Source organism: Candoia aspera, chromosome 5 (assembly GCF_035149785.1).
Source record: "Candoia aspera isolate rCanAsp1 chromosome 5, rCanAsp1.hap2, whole genome shotgun sequence".
Lineage (NCBI taxonomy): Eukaryota > Metazoa > Chordata > Lepidosauria > Squamata > Boidae > Candoia > Candoia aspera.
In genome coordinates this window covers 61,383,885-61,405,582 of record NC_086157.1, presented here as the reverse complement: position 1 = coordinate 61,405,582, position 21,698 = coordinate 61,383,885, and the positions used below count along the sequence as shown (strand labels likewise).

At 37.9% G+C, this 21,698-nt stretch overlaps 1 protein-coding gene across 1 annotated transcript in view; it reads left to right on the top strand.

Annotated features, from left to right (window-relative positions):
- MORC3 (MORC family CW-type zinc finger 3) overlaps positions 1–21,698 on the top strand; it is a 40,063-nt gene that overhangs the window by 5,497 nt on the left and 12,868 nt on the right. The window contains exons 2-9 of the mRNA XM_063305373.1: positions 234–306; positions 1,011–1,143; positions 1,819–2,033; positions 6,131–6,278; positions 9,296–9,446; positions 10,459–10,590; positions 13,984–14,103; positions 21,373–21,470. Coding sequence (XP_063161443.1) covers positions 234–306; positions 1,011–1,143; positions 1,819–2,033; positions 6,131–6,278; positions 9,296–9,446; positions 10,459–10,590; positions 13,984–14,103; positions 21,373–21,470 — 1,070 coding nt within the window. The remainder of the gene's footprint in view (positions 1–233; positions 307–1,010; positions 1,144–1,818; positions 2,034–6,130; positions 6,279–9,295; positions 9,447–10,458; positions 10,591–13,983; positions 14,104–21,372; positions 21,471–21,698) is intronic.

The window sequence follows — 21,698 nt, the reverse complement described above, 5'->3', positions numbered from 1 at the left end:
ATGTTAAAACCCCAATGTATACTTCGAATAATATTTGAAGTATTCCAACTTCCTGTATATCTTTTTTCTTTAAAGTATTTATAAACCACAAACAACAGCTAATACAAATATCTCTGCAATATTATCTTTAGGTAAATCTTTGCAGCCTTTGAGCATCAGGTAAAGTTTATATTTCAGAAAGAGTTTTAAATAAAAATGCTTTGTGTTAACCATTAAATTTTCTTTCATTTCAGTTGTGTCCCAAATTTTTGCATACAAACTCGACCAGTCACACTTGGCCTTTCAGTGCTGTGGCTGAACTTATAGGTATGTGAACAGTATTTTAGTTATTCAACTCAAACTATTTTGTTTATTTACAGTGCATTTCTGTATATAGTTCAAAGCACAGGTAATGTCTGTTTTCAGGCATCTTTGGAACTCATGATGTAGGTATTCCAACCTAGTCCTTATATTCTAGATTTGCAGTTAATTTCTACTGACCTAAGCTACAGAATATTTAATGAACACCATTTCAGCAGGTAAATTTATATTGTAAAGTAAGAGGATACATAACATTTATTTATTTGACAAATTTATACAGTTGCCCATCTAACCAAAAGAACTCTAGGTGGCAAGCAAAGATAAAACATATAAATATAGCTCCCTATAAAAGATAAAGGTAAAATGTCTTACAGTCTAACTCAATTCCTGGTGACTTGGTAAACACAATTATGTCTGTACGCTTGGAAACAGTACAGAAGTGGTTTGTCATTGCCTTCTTCCACTATGTTTTTCTGACTTCTAGTCCAGCCTCCACCTAGAAGATCTCAGAAAGCTAAGGACTAAGATTTTTGTTGGATTGTTTGTAGTGGTAGAACATTTTTTTTAAATTTACATAAGTCTATTTTATGGATACGTTTCTAGCATTACAACAAATTGATGCAAATGATGACTACAGCTAGAGAGAAGAATAGTTATGTAAATCATCATGATAATCCTAATAATAGTTTTGCATTGTTCTTTATTTTTAGATAATGCATATGATCCAGATGTAAGTGCTAAACAGTTGTGGATTGACAAAACAATTATAAATGAGAATGTGTGTTTAACATTCATGGATAATGGAAATGGTATGAATGCAGATAAATTACATAAGATGTTGAGGTAAGTAAGGTTTACTTTTCCTTATCCATGCTGACCAGATACCTTAATATCTAATTATATAATTGTATATAAACAAAGCCTAATTTGTGGTGAAATATTGAACAATTTTATTTAAATAGAACTGATTATTTACAATGAATGTATTACAGAGATTATATTAAAACAGGTTAGTATTACAGTGAATGCTTTCTTTGTAGTTTCATAGCAAATTCAGTGTGAATAACATCCTGTATACATAATCCTGTTTGGATACTAGTGGCTGAATATATCAGCGGCATCTGTATGCTCCAAATATACATTTGTAGGCTTTTGTTCACATTTAAAATGAGAGGTTGGGTGGGCACAGGTAACTACTAGAAACCAGGATGTACAGCTTTATCCTGCTATGTTCTGAGTCTACAATCTAAATACATGAAGGACCTATTTTGTCAGTTTTGGATTCTATAAATAATTTATAATGTATTATAAAGGTCTAGCAGAATATTACTTATTGTACATTGCAGGACATCAGTTATACCAAAAGGTGCTTCTAAAATGTATTTTTCTATGTATTTGTTAACCAGGTTAAAGTTGCATTGTATTTCAAGTTAAAAGAAGAATATTTACTTGGATATTCAGCTCTGATATGAGCAATAAAACATTAAAGTTCTTTTCATCTTTCCAAACACATTTCAGCTTTGGCTTCAGTGACAAAGTTACACCGAATGGCCCCGTTCCTGTTGGATTGTATGGAAATGGATTTAAATCAGGATCTATGCGGCTGGGAAAAGATGCAATTGTTTTCACCAAGAATGGAGAACTCATGAGCGTGGGCCTGTTGTCACAGACATTCTTGGACATTACAAAGGCAGAACATGTAATTGTTCCGATAATATCATTCAACAAGGAAAATATCCTTTTGGTATTTTTTTTCTCTGGGAAATAGACAGTTCAAACTGTATGTCTCCAAGCACATACGTACAGGATAATTGTTTCACAGTCGGTCAATTCTAGGGCCTCCATCTCAGTCAATTGTACAAACCAATCAGCTGCCCTGCCTTCTAGTTTGGTGGCCACCGCATTTATCTTAGCTCTCTCCAAAGGAAACAGCATCCCAAATTCCTCCACATAGCTCTTCGCATTTGTCAGGAAAAATGACAGCTTCGTGGGGTCCCCACCAAACTTGACCGTAAAGTCCCTGTATCTAGCAGCCAGCGGGCCCTTCTTCTTCTCCTTCTGCCCAGCCTTTCGCTTAGCACCCATCGATCTTTCATCTGGGGGGGTGGAATCCGAAATCCTCACTTTGGGATGTCTCCTCTCCCCCCTTTCATTCCATTCTCCTTCCTTGGTCATCCAAATGCCGTGGGGGCGATGGGGACGATCGTCTGGGGCTGCTAGATGGTGAACCCACCCGATGTCTCCTCCGACCTTTCACCCTCGCACCCCGGGAGGGGGGAGGAGAGGGGGACGACTGTCGGGAGTGGTGCTCCCTTCTCTCCCCGACTGGGTCCCACAAAGCCAACGATATTTTCAGCACCATTGCCTCTAGGGATTGCAACCTGGCATCCCACCCTTGTGCTTTCACGGGGGTTGCAGAGTCCTCCGACCCTCTCTCACTATAAAGTCAGTGCAAAACCCTTGGAAATTTCAATTTAGCTATTACTCTTAAATTGGCTTTTTTACTATACTTAATACTAACCACAGTGTATCAATAAAAGGTAAGTGAGTTGCACATAGTGTAGCTAGGTAAGAAAGCATAGATGTTTTTAGGGAGATGCTCAGCATATTCTATAACAACTCATAAAATTCCCCTGACTTTGGTGCGGAGAGGCACACATTCACCTGGAGACCACTGATTGTGTGAACAGAAAAAAAGAGCAGCTGTTGCTACAACCTGTACACGGATCAAGAGGCAGTCGTAAGAACAGAAAACAGTGACACCGAGTGGTCCAAAATCGGAAAAGGTGTGCGGCAAGGTTGCATACTTTCACCCTACTTATTCAATATGTACGCTGAACAAATAATTTGAGAAGCAGGAATGTACGAAGAAGAATGGGGTATCAGAATTGGTGGAAGACTCATTAACAACCTGTGATATGGAGATGATACAACTTTCTTGCTGGAAATGAAGACGACTTGAAGTCTTGCTGATGAAGATCAAATATTGTAGTCAGCAATACAGACTACACCTGAATGTGAAGAAGATGAAGATACTCACAAATGGACCAATAAACAATGTCACAATAAATGGAGAAGAAATTGAAGTTGTCAACAATTTCATTCTTCTCGGATCAACGATCAATGCCAAAGGAAGTAGTAATCAAATCAAACGATGTATCGTGCTGGGAAAATCTGCCATCAAAGACCTATCTAAAGTTTTCAGAAGTAAAGACGTCAGTTTAAAAACAAAGGTGTGTCTGACTCACGCCATGGTCTTCTCAATTGCCACATATGCCTGTGAAAGTTGGACATTAAAAAAGGAAGATAGAAGAATTGATGCATTTGAATTGTGGTGTTGGCGAAAATTATTGAAAATACCATGGACTGCCAGAAGAACAAACAAATCACTTTTAGAAGAAATACAACCAGAATGTTCCCTAGAGGTAAAGGTAACTAGGCTTAGACTCTCATACTTTGGGCACATCGTCAGGAAAGACCATTTGCTTGAAAAGGACATCATGTTTGGTAAAGTTGAGGGCCAGCGGAAAAGAGAAAGACCTACTATGTGATGGATTGATACAATTACCGCAACAATGGATGCAAACAATGGAACAGTCAGGCATATGGCGCAAGACCGAACAGCATTTCATTCTGTTATATATAGGTCACCATGAGTCATAAATGACTTGATGGCAACTAACAACAACGCTACATTTGATTATTTCTCACAGTTCTTTGGAGGAAAAGAGAAATATATTAACTCTAGTCATGATTGTATGTGTACTTACCTGAGAATAAATTCTAATTAAAATACTAATGATTAGGTCTAAGTAAAAGGGTACAGAATTAAGTTGCAACTTCAGCATATCTTTATCACCATGAATCTGTTGCCTTGCAGAATTGTTCAGAAAACAAAATATTCTTGTTTTATTCCAAAGAATGGAAAAGCTGGACGATGATAGTCATTACTTAAATATTATAGTTCTCTGTCTATCCTGCCATAATATTCCATAAGAAGGTTTTTCTGTTTTCTAATATGATGTCCTCAGATTATGGCTATCCCTCAAATGTAGCTCCAAATGATTCTCAACACTGTTTGGAGGCTTAAAAACAGCAAATTTTAAGTATGTCTCTTCCCCACATATTTACCCACACAAATGTTAAAATTAGGTTGTCTCTAATATCTTGGCATGAAAACATCTGCATATCAGGAAAATAAGATGGGCCTAAACTATTTTGAGAAGCAAGAAAACCTTAATTTCTTTTACAAACTGATTTTTGTTTTGCCTTTTTTCCATTACATTTTTTTTTGGTGATTTCTAATTCTGTACTCTGCCCCTATCTGCAGTCCTCTCATAATGAAAAACTTAATTGCTGATTCCTTTGCCAATACTAATGAACAAAATATTAGCCAAAGATGCTTGTTTCCTTTCCAGACTACAGGTTAAGCCAAGAGTGTGAAAGGAAGATTCCAAATCAGGAAATTGTAGCCTGTTTGTTTGCCTAGCTAGCCATAGGCAGTAGAAGCCAAGAGTCGCAAGAAACAGAGGCAGTGCTCCTTATTTTGATTACTGTCATGTAAATCTAGTAGCAATAGCTCCTGCAGCTTCTGATATGGTTATTCCCTGTAACAATAGTCCTTTATTTTGCTAAATCAGCAAGGCTCAAGGAGACAATTCTAGAGCAGTTCCATAGGCAATTAAGAGCCAGGAAAGCATATGCAGTTTTTGCATATTTCAAGGTGTAACCTTATTTTGGGAAAAGAACACAGACTGGCCTCCCCCTTCAAAAGTACAGATACCATAATCTTTACCACAAAATGCTTGAATATTATGTACAGAGGTCCTGTCAACAAACAGGATATCTGTAAATGCACAATCTGTAGTCTTCATCTTCAGAAGACGTGAAACAAAATTTACTAGAGGGGGATGTCAAGGACGTAGCACTTTCTCACACACATAGCATGAGATTTCAGATCTGAAATTCAATTTTTGTCTCAGAATTCACTGTATATACTTTTGACAGCGAGCTCAGCGCCGTATTATGTACTTTGTAGGCAAAAGAGCTTAACCCCCAAAAAGATAAGCTCTATCCACATTTTAGAAGCAAAAGATCTAGGTCTACACCTATAAAGACAAGTGAAGCTTGTATCTATGGAAAAGTTGAAAAACTGAGATTGGGAAAATGGAATGAAATACTTGATGTCTGGATGGAATGTTGAGCAGAAACATTCCACAACAGGACATATTATTACAGATTCCATATTTTGTTAAACACCATTCTGTAAATGTATTCTGAATATACAGTATGTATGTGTGGTTGCAGGCCTGCTCATTGAGATAATGCTGCACAATATATCCTCCTCTTATTTCATATGATGTGCTTCTAAGAAGTGAAAGGGAGGAACCAGAAATATATGTTCCCCACTGAAATCTAGAATAGGAATATAAACTCCTGTAAGCCAGTTAGAATAACTAAGCTGAAAATACATGTGTTACAATTAGTAGTATACTTTATGGTAAAAAAGCACATTGCAAATATATGCTGTATGCTTACAGTTTTAAATACTCAGGTGGTACAGGTACTGCAAAAATAAAAAAATCTGTAGGTCTTGCATTGAATCAAAGATTGCCACCATTACATTTACCAGCTCTTCTGGAACATACTCATAAGACCAGAAGATGTCTAGATAGCAATAGAAGTGAAACATTCTGTTATTTGAGGTTTTTAAAACTGCAGGAAATGGCCATCAGTTACTGTCTTAATTCATGAATGATTCATATGGAAGACTAAGAGACAAACATTTTTTGAGAAAGTTGAAATGTTCTACATCCTTAATATATTTTACGCCAAGTAATAAATCCAGATGAATCAACAGCCAGTTTGAGGGCTATTTTGGACTATTCCTTGTTTCCTACTGAAGAGGAGCTGCTTGCAGAACTTGATGCAATTAAATCAAAAAAAGGGACACGGATAATTATTTGGAACCTTCGTAGGTAAGAGGAAATTTTAATGTTGATAATGTAACTTTATTGTATGTTAATTTGCTAATGTACATATATAAAATAAGGTTAAGTTCATATTTACATGACAAATTAATGTGGGATTGGACTGTACTCAAATTTACGTAGCAAATTCTGTAGGTAAAAGAATGTTAAAGGACTCAGAATGAACTGAGCTTAAAACATTCAGAGCTCAAAACATCTATAATGTTTCAAACTTAAACCAAAAAAGTCATGAGTTGAGTTTTATCCCAGCCTCAAACAAAACACGCAATATTTGTTCTGAGCTTAAAACAAAATGACCTGTTTTAGGAAGCATTTTTTTCAAGTTCTGAACAATTGGCTTGTTCTTTTGCAAGCTATAATTAGCTTGGCTTCTGTTTCGTTTTTTCTTCCAACGTAAAGTAAAACTAATCTCACCTATATTATCAGCAACTAGGTGAGGAAGAAGCAGCATATATTCAGGCAGATGTACAGCTGCTGCTGGATTCCAGCCACTGAAACATCTGGCTCAAACTGGATGCTGTACCTGCATGCAAATGCATGTAGAGAAAACACTTATGCTGGGAAGTGCTCCAAAAGCCAGGAAAGGGTCTTGAAGTTACTGTACCTTCAAGAAATACATCCGCCTTTACACTGTAAGCACTGATTAGAAATTTTGGTGATTTTCTTGATCTATTTTTTAAATTTTGCTTTGATGCTTAGGTCCATTTTGTACTTTCCTTCATTTATATTGTATTTCTCTGTAGTGCAGTAAAATAAAATAATTTGTTAATAATTTCTTTATAAGGTACAATATTTGCTTACAGGTAGTCCTTGACTTACGACCATTCATTCAGCGACCATTCGAAGTTATGGCGGTGCTGAACAAAGAGACTGAGGATCTGTGCCCGACGTTGCGGCCGTTACAGTGTCCCCATGGTCATGTGATCAGAACTTGGGTGCTTGGCAGCCCGCCTGCACTTACAACCACAGGGGAACTTCAGCCCCCACCATCTATCTCCCCCCATTCATGCCCTTTTGGCTTCCTGCCACCCCAGCTGACCTTCTCACCTTCTTGCTCCTACTGCTGGAGGCACACCCCGCCTGGCTGCTGAGCCGGGCTGGGGCTGGCTTCGCGGTGCAAAAAAAGAAAAGAAAAGCCCCTGAGCCACAGTGTGCCAAAAAGCCTCGTTGCGCCATGCTTCTGGGGTGGTCTGGGGCTGCCTTCACACTGCACTTCAGCTCAGGGGCTGATTTTTACTTTTCTCACAGCATGAACCCAGTCCAGCCCAGGAGTGTGGCACGAAAGGGCTTTCCGGCACGTTGCAGCTCTGGGGCTGCTTTTTTGCCTTTTTTTTCCTTTCCTTTCCTTGTTTTTTTTTTTGCAGCACGAAGCCAGTTCCAGGCGGGGCCAGCAGCCAGGATGGGCACGCCTCATCAGCAGGAACAAGAAGATGTTGAAGGTCATCTGGGGCAGCAGAGCACAAGGCAGCTGGAGTGTCAGAGTGCAGGGTGGCAATTGTGGCAGGGACTGGGCTGGGACAGCTGCAGCTTCCTAGGGCATGGCAAGCAGCACCAGAGATGCGCAGTTCTGGGATTGCTTGCGGCCCCACAAGGCAGGGTGCAGGACGGTCAAAAGGGCAGAAATGTAGGGGACATAGGCAGGTGGGGAAGTTGGAGGCAGTCCCTTACCTCACCTTATTGAGGCTCGGCTAGAAGGGACCAAGCCTCAGACCCAGAATGGCTTGGATTGGGGTGGGTACTCACTTAACAACCCATGATTTTCAGTTAACAATGACAACCAGGACTTCCAGGATTGCCATTGCTAAGCGATGCAGTCATGTGATGTCTCGCTTTATGACTGCATTGCTTAGTGACAGTATTCCGTTCCCAATTGTGGTCATAAGTCAAGGACCACCTGAAAATAAGCAAGTGAGGGGACCAAGATTGGATTATACAACTAGAATGCTTCTGCTGCTTTAGATGACTAAAGGTTGTAAATAAGATAGCGGCTGAGCAAAAGAGACCTCTCCTGACCTTACAACTCCTCTACCCGCTACACTCAGGGATTTCCATCCAAAGTTATGCATTGTGCTGTTAGCTAAGAATTTTAACAAGTTAGGAGGTGAGATTGTTTAGTAGGGAACTTCCCTTGCTATAACAAAATTACAGTTGCCTTTTATGCCTCTGCATTATGCTTTCTTTTACAGCATTAAGTAAATGCAAAGACTGCTGTGCACTATGATCATTACGCTGGTGTTGCTAATACTGCTGATGGGGTTTTCAGATTGTCAGCTGTAAGATACAAATGTCATATTGATGAACCTTTGGGTGTGTGCACTAAACATGTGCCTGTAGATGCTGAGTTTCCATGCTCTGCGCTAAATGCAAAGACAATCTTGCTTTAATTGTTTGGTGAGGATTACCATTAGATGTACGTTGTGATTGTGCATTAAGAAGAGAGAGAAGCTTCATTTCAATAGTTGATAACGTGTATTTTTTTGTTGCTGCTGTTCTTGGCCTGTATTTAAATTAATGGTCCTTTGCTTTTTGCTGGGCTTCTGTGGCCCTTAAGTCATGCTTAAACTGTTGCCTCCATTATTTCCCAAGGAAGATTTTTAAATGTTTGCATTCTTTAAAAAAAATGCACCCTCTTAACCAGCTTTTCTCTAGATTGTCTAAATGGCAGCATAGCATATACTACCACCCTATTTTTGTTGTTTTAGGGTGAAAAAATGAAGCAAAGGCTTATTTCAACTAATCCCTGTGGATAGAACACAACTTGGTTTAATTTGAGTTCTGTTCCATCAGAACACCGCCAACTAGTAGTCAGAACAATGGTTTCCCCAAATTTTCTGCATATAGCTAATACATGATTTCTTTGTTAAGGATTTGGTTAAGATTTGCAGATGAAGATTGCATTGCGCATAGTTAGTAATTCTTCAAAAGGTTTGCTTATTGAGCATCAGTATTATATGTGGGTAAGTAATTCTTGCTTAAATCCAATTTATTTGCATTTTCTTCCACAGAGAGAAAAATGAACAAACAGAATTTGACTTTGATACAGATAAGTATGATATTAGGATTCCTGCAGATTTGGATGAAGTAACAGGAAAAAGAGGCTATAAAAAACAAGAGAGACAAGATCAGATTGTTCCTGAAAGTGATTATTCATTACGGGTATGCATATTATTCGTATCTTAAACTATGACTTGCAGTGTAATAATTCCACAGTTTGTTTGTTTATTCAATTTATATGGCCCCTCACCCTCAAACAAGTGACTCTGGCAGCAAACAATCATAAAATCAATTAAAACCAAATTAACACAATACATTTGTAATTGGCTGTGTACAGTATTTGGCTTTCAGGTGGAATCCAGCTAACATAGTTTTAGCAGAAGTGTTCTGTCAGGAGGGGAATATTCCCTTTTTTTTTCCTTCACAGCCCTCCGGTCCAAATTTGCTCTGAAGCCAAAACCACATATAAAGGAAAGAAGGGGGTTAGGAAAAATGAGATAAAGACAAACTTCTGTTGCAAAACAAATTCTGTTTGAATAACATTGTATATAACATTGTATGAAAAAAAGATACAATTATTCTGTTTCATAATTGTTGCTAATAAAGTTTCTGAAATTATTTAAAATGCAATATGAACAGGTAGAGCATGAAAATAGTGGTAAACTACCATTATTCCAAGATGGCTTTCCTCTGCTGCCCCAAAACTTGATTTTTCTGCTTTTTCATATTATTTTCATATTATCAGAATAACTACTTCATTTTTACTCAGCAATTTCTGATCCATGCATGTTTGTGATGCATATTTAATTCTTGTCTGTCTCTACCCTTAAATCTTACTTACATTCTTATAACTGTAGTTTAGATTAGAGTGGATTACAAATACAGTCCTGTAATGCTTTATAGGTGACTGGATTTTAAATGGTCTGCCACATGTTTATGTAAATTAATTAACTTGCTCCTGGAATATCAGTCATGTGGCACATATAACTTTGTGTTTAATTGTTTGTATAACATAGATCTCTGATTTCCTAAAATGCAAAAATCCAGACAGAATTTCAGTTACATATTTTGTGAGCTTTATCATTATGGATGGGTTATTGTAAGTTGCTTTGATTTCCTTTCAGATTGAAGAACTTGAGGAAAATGTAACTATACACTTTTATTTGCTTTTCAGGCTTATTGCAGTATTTTATATTTAAAGCCAAGAATGCAGATCATTATAAGAGGACAAAAAGTACAAACACAGTTGGTTTCCAAAAGTCTTGCCCTTATAGCACGTGATATTTACAAACCAAAATTTTTGGCTGTATCCTTTATGACTGTGGGCTATTGCATGTTGACTATGAAAAGACCACCTAGAGTGAAAACCTAGTCTGTCTATCCTCCTGCCCACTCTCAGATCATATCATCTTAATTTTTGGCAAGAGATGTTGCTATCCTTTGTGTGGCTATATTGCTTTTGTTCAGTCAGATATTTAAATACCCACATTCAATATCCAGTCTGATTCTGAATTATGTGGAATTTTAATCTCTAGAATGCACATGGTCACGTTATTCCTCAATAATTGGGATAATATGCAGCCCAATAACTTAAATTCCAGCAATCTTTGAACATGCACAAATATCTTGATAAGATAAAGCTCTTTGAAAGTCCTGGATATAAAGAAGTAGTCCCCAAATGAGGAGTTGGTTAAACTGAGTTTGCTAATGAAAGTAATAGTGTGATGTTAGTGATCAAAGAAAGGCAAATTGCTGAATAGCTGGAGCTCCTCAAAATCACTGTTACTCTTTTCTGAGCAACTAGTTAAGTGTGGAGTGAATACACTGTGTGCACAATTATTAGGCAAGTTGTATTTTTGAGGATGAATTTCATTATTGAATAACTACAGTGCTCTCGGTCAATCCAAAATGTTAATAAACCTCAAACCTGAATATTTAAGAAAGTAAAAGTGAGGTTTTGGCTTTCTTAGGAACATATCTGTGTGTGCACAATTAATGGGCAACTTAGTGTGCAGAATTATTATGCAACTAAATGAAAAACGAAAATCCCCCATCTCGTTTATTTTCATCTGTTAAAGTGAGAATAATAACTCAAAATTTACAAATAAACATTTCTGACATTTCAAACAAAAAATCAGTGACCAATATAGCCACCTTCTTTGCAATAACAGTCATAAGCCTTCCGTTCGTGGAGTCTGTCAGTTCCTTGATCTGTTGACGATCAACTTTTTGTGCAGCAGCAACCACAGCCGCCCAGACACTGTTCAGAGAGGTGTACTGTTTTCCTTCACCATAAATCTCCCGTTTGAGAAGGGCGCACAAGTTCTCAATAGGGTTTAGGTCAGGTGAGGAAGGGGGCCGTGTCATTATTCTTTCATCTTTGAGGCCTTTACTGGCTAGCCACACAGTGGAATACTTCAGTGCATGCGATGGAGCATTGTCCTGCATAAACATCATGGTCTTCTTGAGAGATGCAGACTTTTTCCTGTACCACTGCTTGAAGAAAGCGTCTTCTAAAAACTGGCAGTAGGTTTGGGAGTTGATTTTGAGTCCATCTTCAACCCGAAAAGGTCCAACTAGCTCATCTTTAATCATACCAGCCCATTCCAGTACCCAACCTCCACCTTGCTGGCGTCTGAGTCGAAGTGGAGCTCTGTGCCTGTTACTGATCCAGCCACGGGCCCATCCATCTGGTCCGTCAAGTCACTCTCATCTCATCAGTCCATAAAACCTTTGAAAACTCTGTCTTCAGATATTTCTTGGCCCAGTTTTGCCGTTTCAACTTACGTGTCTTGTTCAGTGTTGGTCGAGTTTCAGACTTCCTTACCTTGGCCATGTCTCTGAGCACTGAACACCTTGTACTTCTGGGCACTCCAGGCTGGTTGCAGTTCTGGAATATGACAGCACTGGAGGATAATGGGTTCCTGGTAACTTCACGTTTGATTCTTCTCAAATCTTTGGCAGTTAATTTTCGTCTTTTTTTTCTCAACACGTTTCTTGTGACCCTGTTGACTATTTGCAACAAAACGTTTGATGGTTCTGTGGTCACGCCCCAATATCTTAGCAATTTCAAGAGTGCTGCATCCCCCTGGAAGACTTTTTACAGTTTTTGACTGTTCAGAGTCAGTTAAATCTCTCTTTTGGCCCATTTTGCCTGAGGAAAAGCTGCCTAATAATTATGCGCACCTTGATATAGGGTGTTGATCTCTTTAGGCCACACCCTCTCTCATTACACAAATATACATCACCTGATATGCTTATATCCAATAAGCAATCAGGTTTATACAGCTTGGAGGTGGAAAATATGCATAAAAATGATGATATGGTCAAAATATTCACTTGCCTAATAATTGTGCACACACTGTAGTGTGATGATAAAGTGGCTATATAGCTGGATCAAAAATTGTATTCAAAGTGGTAAGCATTGCTACCTATCAAATTGGAGATGGGCATAGAGTCATGTGCCACGACATTCGGTCCTAGGCTCACTTCAGTATTTTTTAGAATTGACATGGATCAAGAGCTAGGAATGCTTATTAAATTTTATGAAGTCATAATTGGGTGAGATAACTAATGCCCTAGGTGGATAAATAAATTTCAAAATGACCTTAGTAATTCAGAAAAATGAATTTAAATGTAAAAGAGGCAGGTGCAAAGTTCTTAAATTGATAAAAATAAAATCTGCAAAAACATGATGGGATACTTGGGTAGGTAATAGACCTAGTGAAAAATATCTTAGAATAGTAGTAGGCTGCAGTATGAATAAGATTCAGAAGAGCAATATGGTTGCAAAAAAGGAAAATGCAATTTTAGACAACATCAGTAGAAACATAGCTTTGAAATCACAAGAAATTTCACTTTATTCTGCTTTGGTCAAACCTCCACCTTGAATACCATGTCTAGTTCTGGACTCCAAGAGAAACTGGAACTAGTTCAGAGAGGGTAGGGAAATAAAGGGGAATTGAAGGAGTTGGAGGTCTGTAGCTTTGAGAAGAGAAGGGCTGTGGAATAGTACTCTTCAAATGCTTGGCACACTGCCACACAGAAGGTCATGATCTGTTTCCCATTGTTCTAGACCACAGACCAATGAATTTAAGATATAGGAATTAATCAGATTCCAATTAAATGTTATAAAAAATTTCTTAACATGTTTAACAGTGAAACCAATTATCCGGAGAGATATGGGCACCTTTTTATTTGATGTTTTCAGGTGGAAGCTAGAAAGTCATTTCTAGGGATGCTTTAATTTTGTTCTTACAATGACCAGGGTTAACATGATGCCAAAATAATCACTTCTAATTCTAAGATTCTACTCGAAAAGCAGAGCTTCTTTAGGCCTATTCATGATTATAGTAATGATTTCAATCTCCTATAGTTCATTTGGCTAAATCTTAAGCATCCTATATATCTAGTAAATATAGTAAATCAGAGATCTAAAAACTGAAATACTAGAACATTGTATTATTTTATAAAACCCTTTTTAATTCTAATTTCAAAGTTCTTATAGCTGCCTAGTAAAATAAGCTTTTTTCAGAAAAAAGTCAGTCCATTTACAATGCTTTATTTTAAGAGAACTTTAAAAAAAAAACCTGCTTACAGACTGGTGAAGTTCTGGTTTTAGAAAATGTTTCACACTGAATGCTCATTCTCAGCTAAGAAAAGTTACGATTCACGTGTTTTTCTTAACATGCACAAACAGCCCAGAACAGTAAGGATTACTTTTGGGTTCAACTGCCGAAATAAAGATCATTATGGAATGATGATGTACCATAGAAACAGGTTAATCAAAGCTTATGAAAGAGTTGGCTATCAGCTAAAGGTGAGAACGGATGCATATAATGCAATTTTATACTTGTACATTTTCAAATTGTCAGTATAACAAGATTTTTTAATACTGTTGATGTAAAATTTATTTTGTAGTTTTAAAACCAGTTTTATTTTAAAGCTGTTATTTAAAAAATTCTTTTAGTACTTCATATTCACAGCTCCTACTCAATGAGCCTTCAGCAAAGGATCGTTACCTTGTCGTGCTGGAGCTTGAGCACCTCCATGATGCCATGAGCTAAACCGTGAAGGGCCACCCAAGACGGGAAGGTCATGACAGAGAGGTCAGACTAAATGCGATCCCTGGGGAAGGTAATGGCAACCCACCCCAGTATTCTTGCTGTGAAAACTAAATGGATCAGTACAACCAGAGATAAGTCGGTATACCATTGGAAGATGAGACCCCCAGGTCGGAAGATGGTCAAAATGCTACTGGGGAGGAACAGAGGATGAGTTCAACTAGCCCCAGACGTGATGACGCAGCTAGCTCAAAGCCGAAAGGACGGTGCTGGTGGTGAATGGCGAATCCGATGTTCTAAGGATCGACACACCATTGGAACCTGGAATGTAAGATCTATGAGCCAGGGCAAATTGGATGTGGTTATTGGTGAGATGTCAAGATTAAAGATAGACATTTTGGGCGTCAGTGAACTGAAATGGACTGGAATGGGCCACTTCACATCAAATGACCACCAGATCTACTACTGTGGACAAGAGGACCACAGAAGACATGAAGTAGCCTTCATAATTAATAGTAAAGTGGCTAAAGCAGTGCTTGGATACAATCCAAAAAACATTAGAATGACCTCAATTAAAATTCAGGGCAAGCAAACTAACATCACAGTGATCCAAATATACGCCCCAACCACAGATGCTGAAGAAGCTGAAGCAGAGCAGTTCTACGAGGATCTGCAGCACCTACTGGACAACACGCCTAAAAGAGACATTGTTTTCATCACAGGAGACTGGAATGCTAAGGTGGGCAGTCAAATGACACCTGGATTACAGGTAAGCATGGCCTGGGAGAACAAAACGAAGCAGGACATAGGCTCTTAGAGTTTTGCCAAGACAGCTCACTCTGCATAACAAACACTGTCTTCCAACAACCGAAGAGACGGCTTTGTACATGGACTTCACCAGATGGACAACACCGAAATCAGATTGACTACATCCTTTGCAGCCAAAGGTGGCGGACATCTATACAGTCGGTAAAAACAAGACCTGGAGCTGACTGTAGTTCAGATCACGAACTTCTTCTTGCACAATTTAAGATCAGACTAAAGAGATTAGGGAAGACCCACAGATCAGCTAGATATGAGCTCACTAATATTCCTAAGGAATATGCAGTGGAGGTGAAGAATAGATTTAAGGGACTGGACTTAGTAGATAGGGTCCCGGAAGAACTCTGGACAGAAGTTCGCAACATTGTTCAGGAGGCGGCAACAAAGTACATCCCAAAGAAAGAGAAAACCAAGAAGGCAAAATGGCTGTCTGCTGAGACACTAGAAGTAGCCCAAGAAAGAAGGAAAGCAAAAGGCAACAGTGATCGAGGGAGATATGCCCAATTAAATGCAAAATTCCAGAGGTTAGCCAGAAGAGATAAGGAATTATTTTTAAACAAACAATGCGTGGAAGTGGAAGAAGACAATAGAATAGGAAGGACAAGAGTCCTCTTCCAGAAAATTAGAACCATTGGAGGTAAATTCCAGGCCAAAATGGGTATTTTCAAAAACAAAGATGGCAAGGACCTAACAGAAAAAGAAGAGATCCAGAAAAGGTGGCAAGAATATACAGAAGACCTGTATAGGAAGGATAACAATATCGGGGATAGCTTTGACGGTGTGGTCAGTGAGCTAGAGCCAGACATCCTGAAGAGTGAGGTTGAATGGGCCTTAAGAAGCATTGCTAATAACAAGGCAGCAGGAGATGATGGCATCCCAGCTGAACTGTTCAAATTCTTGCAAGATGATGCTGTCAAGGTAATGCATGCTATATGCCAGCATATTTGGAAAACACAAGAATGGCCATCAGACTGGAAAAAATCAACTTATATCCCCATACCAAAAAAGGGAAACACTAAAGAATGTTCAAACTATCAAACAGTGGCACTCATTTCACATGTCAGTAAGGTAATGCTCAAGCTCCTGCAAGGTAGACTTCAGCAATTCATGGAGCGAGAATTGCCAGATGTACAAGCTGGGTTCAGAAAAGGCAGAGGAACTAGGGAGCAAATTGCCAATATCTGCTGGATAATTTAAAAAGCCAGGGAGTTTCAGAAAAACATCTATTTCTGTTTTATTGACTATTCTAAAGACTTTGACTGTGTGGACCATAACAAATTGTGGCAAGTTCTTAGTGGTATGGGGATACCAAGTCATCTTGTGTGCCTCCTGAAGAATCTGTATAACGACCAAGTAGCAACAGTAAGAACAGACCATGGAACAACGGACTGGTTTAAGATTGGGAAAGGAGTACGGCAGGGCTGTATACTCTCACCCTACCTATTCAACTTGTACACAGAACACATCATGCGACATGCTGGGCTTGAGCAATCCAAGGCTGGAGTTAAAATCTCTGGAAGAAACATTAACAATCTCAGATATGCAGATGATACCACTTTGATGGCTGAAAGCAAAGAGGAACTGAGGAGCCTTATGATGAAGGTGAAAGAAGAAAGTGCAAAAGCTGACTTGCAGCTAAACCTCAAAAAAACCAAGATTATGGCAACCAGCTTGATTGATAACTGGCAAATAGAGGGAGAAAATGTAGAAGCAGTGAAAGACTTTGTATTTCTAGGTGCAAAGATTACTGCAGATGCTGACTGCAGTCAGGAAATCAGAAGACGCTTAATCCTTGGGAGAAGAGCAATGACAAATCTCGATCGAATAGTTAAGAGCAGAGACATCACACTGACAACAAAGGTCCGCATAGTTAAAGCAATGGTGTTCCCCGTAGTAACATATGGCTGTGAGAGCTGGACCATAAGGAAGGCTGAGAGAAGGAAAATAGATGCTTTTGAACTGTGGTGTTGGAGGAAAATTCTGAGAGTGCCTTGGACTGCAAGAAGATCAAACCAGTCCATCCTCCAGGAAATAAAGCCAGACTGCTCACTTGAGGGAATGATATTAAAGGCAAAACTGAAATACTTTGGCCACATAATGAGAAGACAGGACACCCTGGAGGAGATGCTGATGCTAGGGAGACTGGAGGGCAAAAGGAAGAGGGTCCGACTAAGGGCAAGGTGGATGGATGATATTCTAGAGGTGATGGACACGTCCCTGTGGGAGCTGGGGGTGTTGACGACCGACAGGAAGCTCTGGCGTGGGCTGGTCCATGAAGTCACGAACAGTCGGAAGCGACTAAACAAATAAACAACAACTCAATGAGGAGGTGGAAGCTATGGCCTGGAGGACAGTTGTAAAACATTGTCTCAGTTGTGCCTGTTCCTGGATTAGGCGTCCCTGCTTGCTGTCAGTCATGCCCTAGTCATCTCTCAACTACTGCAGGGTGTTTTACATGGGACTGCCCTTGAAGTACATATGGAAACTACATTTGTCCAGAATACAGTGGGAGAAGTACTTATGGGTGCAGTTTGGTATGCAATGTAATGTCTTCACAAGCTGCAATAGCTTCCTCTTAGTTTCTGGGTACTATTCAAGGTGCTATTTATCACCTGTTATCACCTGTAATGACCTGTATGGCACATGACCAGGTCATTTACAAGATCACCTCTCCCCAAGGACATCTGCCCATCCCACTAGTCTAATAGAGTGAGCACACTCTGGGTTTTTTCCTTGAAGCAGTGCCATCTAATAGGGCCCCAAAGGTGAGCCTTTTCCGTGGTAGCACCTGCCCTTTGGAATGATTCCTTCACCATCCCAACGTTTGGTTGCCCCTGACCCTGTTGGCCTTTAGAAAGTAGGCTATTTCCGCCAGGTACTGGGGCTGGGATGACTAAATCCCCACGAGGAGAGGGTATGGATGTGAGCTTGGTCTCCTATTATTGATAATTGTTTTTGATTACTATTTTTAACTTACATTTTTTTTTCTTGTAAGCTGCCCAGAGTTGCACTGTTTGATTTAGGTGGCCAATAAATTGTTTAAATTAAATAAATAATTTTTTAAAAAACCAAGAGTAGACAATATGGTACCATCAGATATTTTGTACTTTTAACTTCTGTCAGCATGACTAGTAGCAAAGGATTGTGCCAGTTGTAAGAACCAGGTTGCCTGCCTTAAATAATCTATATTAAATGTTAATGTATTTTATAAAATATATATTTTAATATAATGTTTTAACTAGGTAGAGGGGCAACTTTCTCTTCTGTTTTTCATTTCTGCTAACTTTTTCTGTATTGCAAATTCTCTTGTCTTGCTTAAATTTTATCCTAACCAAGAAATACAAATAGCTATCAGTCCAAAAATATTTGCTAATCTTAACCTATGTATACTTTTACACATGTATCTCTGTTTAAATAATTTGTAGGTAGTTTTATTATGATAGGAAAAAAGCAGTCCTTTTTTTCAGTTAATATTATTTTGAAAATTGAGAACACCTCATGCATAGCTAAGGAACATAAGAACAGAACTATGCAAGATCAAGCAATTGGTCGCCATGAATGATCTTACTAGGATAGCACAGCACACAGAATGGCAATTTCTCCATCCTTGAACATAGATACCAAGGCCTGTGATGTTTATTTGACTTCCATAGATGGCTCTTAATTCTGTTTTATGTGACAATAAATGACTTAAAGTACATTGACAATTTAAACTGGTTATTTTAAAGAGACTAGGGGATTTTTTCTAGTTACTGAGTATTTTTGGAAACTCTCATTCTCTTAGAAGTTAATTCTTTTAGATTTCCAGTGTTAATATGCAATTTATTAATTGGATAGAAAATGGAAGATCAAAGCATTTTATAGAGTATATATTTAAATATACAAATTAAATACTCTATGGTATGTCAAGAATTATATTTCATTCTTCCTTACTACATTCTTTCCATACCAGCCACATTCTGAAAATCTTGCTGCTCTGTGGTGCTCTGTGGTGTTAAAACCATCAGTTTTAACATGTGCCAGTTGGATTCTTTGTTATTACTACACATTGTGGTGTTTGGGCCTCTGTTCAAAAATACCTTTCAATATGACTGTTTTAGTTGAGCCATAGGCCCCTGAAGAAGTTGGATACATCAGGTTTCTTATTGAGAACCATCCTAACACACAGATTCTCTTGAATAAAATACAGATATTCTATTCTCTGAGGTCAAATATTTGTCTTGTTTTATTTAAATTTAATTTTATTATAGGACAAAGCAAGTAATTTTCTTACCACATTAATTAAACAGGTCTAGATATCATAGCATACACTACCAAATCACAATCCAAGAATCCTTTGAAGAACAAGATAAGAAGGATATTAATTCTTTTTTTAATTATTTATTTAAAGGTATTGACTGCTCATGTCCAATGGACTCTGCTTAATACAACACACAGGAAAGAAGAAGACACATTTTTTCTAGAAAGAGAACTGACATTAGAGATCAGTAATATGACCTTTCAAAATATGACTGCTTTCGTTCAGTAATTCATATTTACCTGTTTGTACAACTAGTATCCTGAAATAATGACATTTTATATTTTCAGTTCTAAAATACGTTGCTGGAATCTCAGATATTTAGTTTTGCAATCTATTGTTCAAGATGACTGTTGTGTTGATAGATCACCATTGTAAAAAAAAAATATATATTTTGTTTATCTTTTCTCCAAACAAGTTGTGCTTGGTGGTCTAGGCATATTTTGGTTCTGTGAATTATTGTCATTCCTTTCTAAAACAGTTCTATCGTTCCCATAATTTATGGTTTTATAACATGCATTTATGGTTTTATTGGGTTTTGACCTATTTATGGTTTTATGGTTCCTGGGTTTTAATCCTTCTATAGAAAGGAATTGTAAAATCCTGTGCACAGAGGTACTTTCTTCATTCTCTTTACAAAAATCTCAGTTGGATGTATTGGCCCAGTTATGAATATTTAGTATAGCATTAACTTGGAGATATTAAGGCTAGCTTCTTTAATGCATTCCGCTGTCTTCCAGATATTTACAAAATAAGATCTGACTGGCAAAAAGTAGAGAATCAGATTTTGAACCTTGAAAGAAAAATCAGCATGCTTCACTATAAATGACAACCTTTATTTGTACAATAAAACCTTAACAGAACACGCTTAAAATACATATAATAATCAGAAGGATGTATGACTTATTTTAATCTGCAAGCTGTAGGAGCTGCAATATACTTAACTAGCCAATAAGCTGTAATAAAAGTAGCAAGCAATATTTACTCTAAAAAGAAGAAGAGAGACATGTTTTAGGAGATAGTCAAGATGTTTTTTTCCTTGTGTGTAGTCATGGGGGTCCCAACCTGGAATTAGCAACATGGCCATATGGCACGACTGCTCCCCTTAGGAGCGTACTCAAAGGGTAGTTTTCCTAGGATACTGACTTTGAGGGAATCCTGTAGTTTTAGACTTAAATTCCTTACTGTCATAAACACCAGTACAAAGGTGCATTCTTAATGGCAAATTTCCCTCCCTGGCATTATTATTCTTGGTTTAGACAGCTATAGTAAACATCTCTTAATGGCATCAGAAATTAGACTCAAAAGGTACATATAAGAATGTTACAGAATCTTCTGAAATAGGAGCATCCCAATTAAATGTAATGTATGATATCAGCTAATTTGCAAAAATAGTACTCTAGAGGTATGAAAAATAAAAACTTGCTAAATTAGCTTGTATTAAGACATTGGTCTTGGAATTTTATTAGCCTGTTCTTTTCCTCTTCTAAATACAGTGTCTTGTGGAGAGGCCTGTTTTTTCTCATACTGGCTAAGCCAGTTTGTTTGCTTCCTCTCACAATGTAAAATGTTCACGTAGAGTAAGTATCCTTATTTTGGATACTTTTAAAAGATGGAGAGTTTTAAAAGCTTCTCCCAGTTTTTCTACCATTTAAATCATAGTTTGCTGTACTATTTACTGTTGAGCTTTTGAAGTGAAAAACTGTGGAACACTATTTTAAAAAACACTTTAAACAATTTTACTTCAAATTAAAGAACTCTTATAAATCCTTTGGAGATTTGTGTTACAGTTATACAAATATTTCTCTAAAACTTGATTAAGAGCATGAATGTTTAGATATAACAGTGCTGAGATATTAACATATAAACACATTTGCATTTTCCTTTTTTTTTTTTTCTTCCGCAGGCAAACAATATGGGTGTAGGTGTAATTGGTATTATTGAATGCAACTTTCTAAAGCCAACCCATAATAAACAGGACTTTGATTATACCAATGAATATAGGTAAATGCTTATTTTATCAATATAAAAGAGTTTATTTTCAGTGCACAAGTTAAATACTCTGTTTATAAAACTAGATATTATACCAAGCTCAATGAATTGAACTTCATGCCAGATGGGTCCTAGCTTCTCTGTGTTGAGTAGAAGACCAGGGGAGTTTCTACTCAAATTTCCATGAGTGAAATAAAAGACTTCATGCAAACGGAAGCCTTGATTTATTGGGATTTCTGA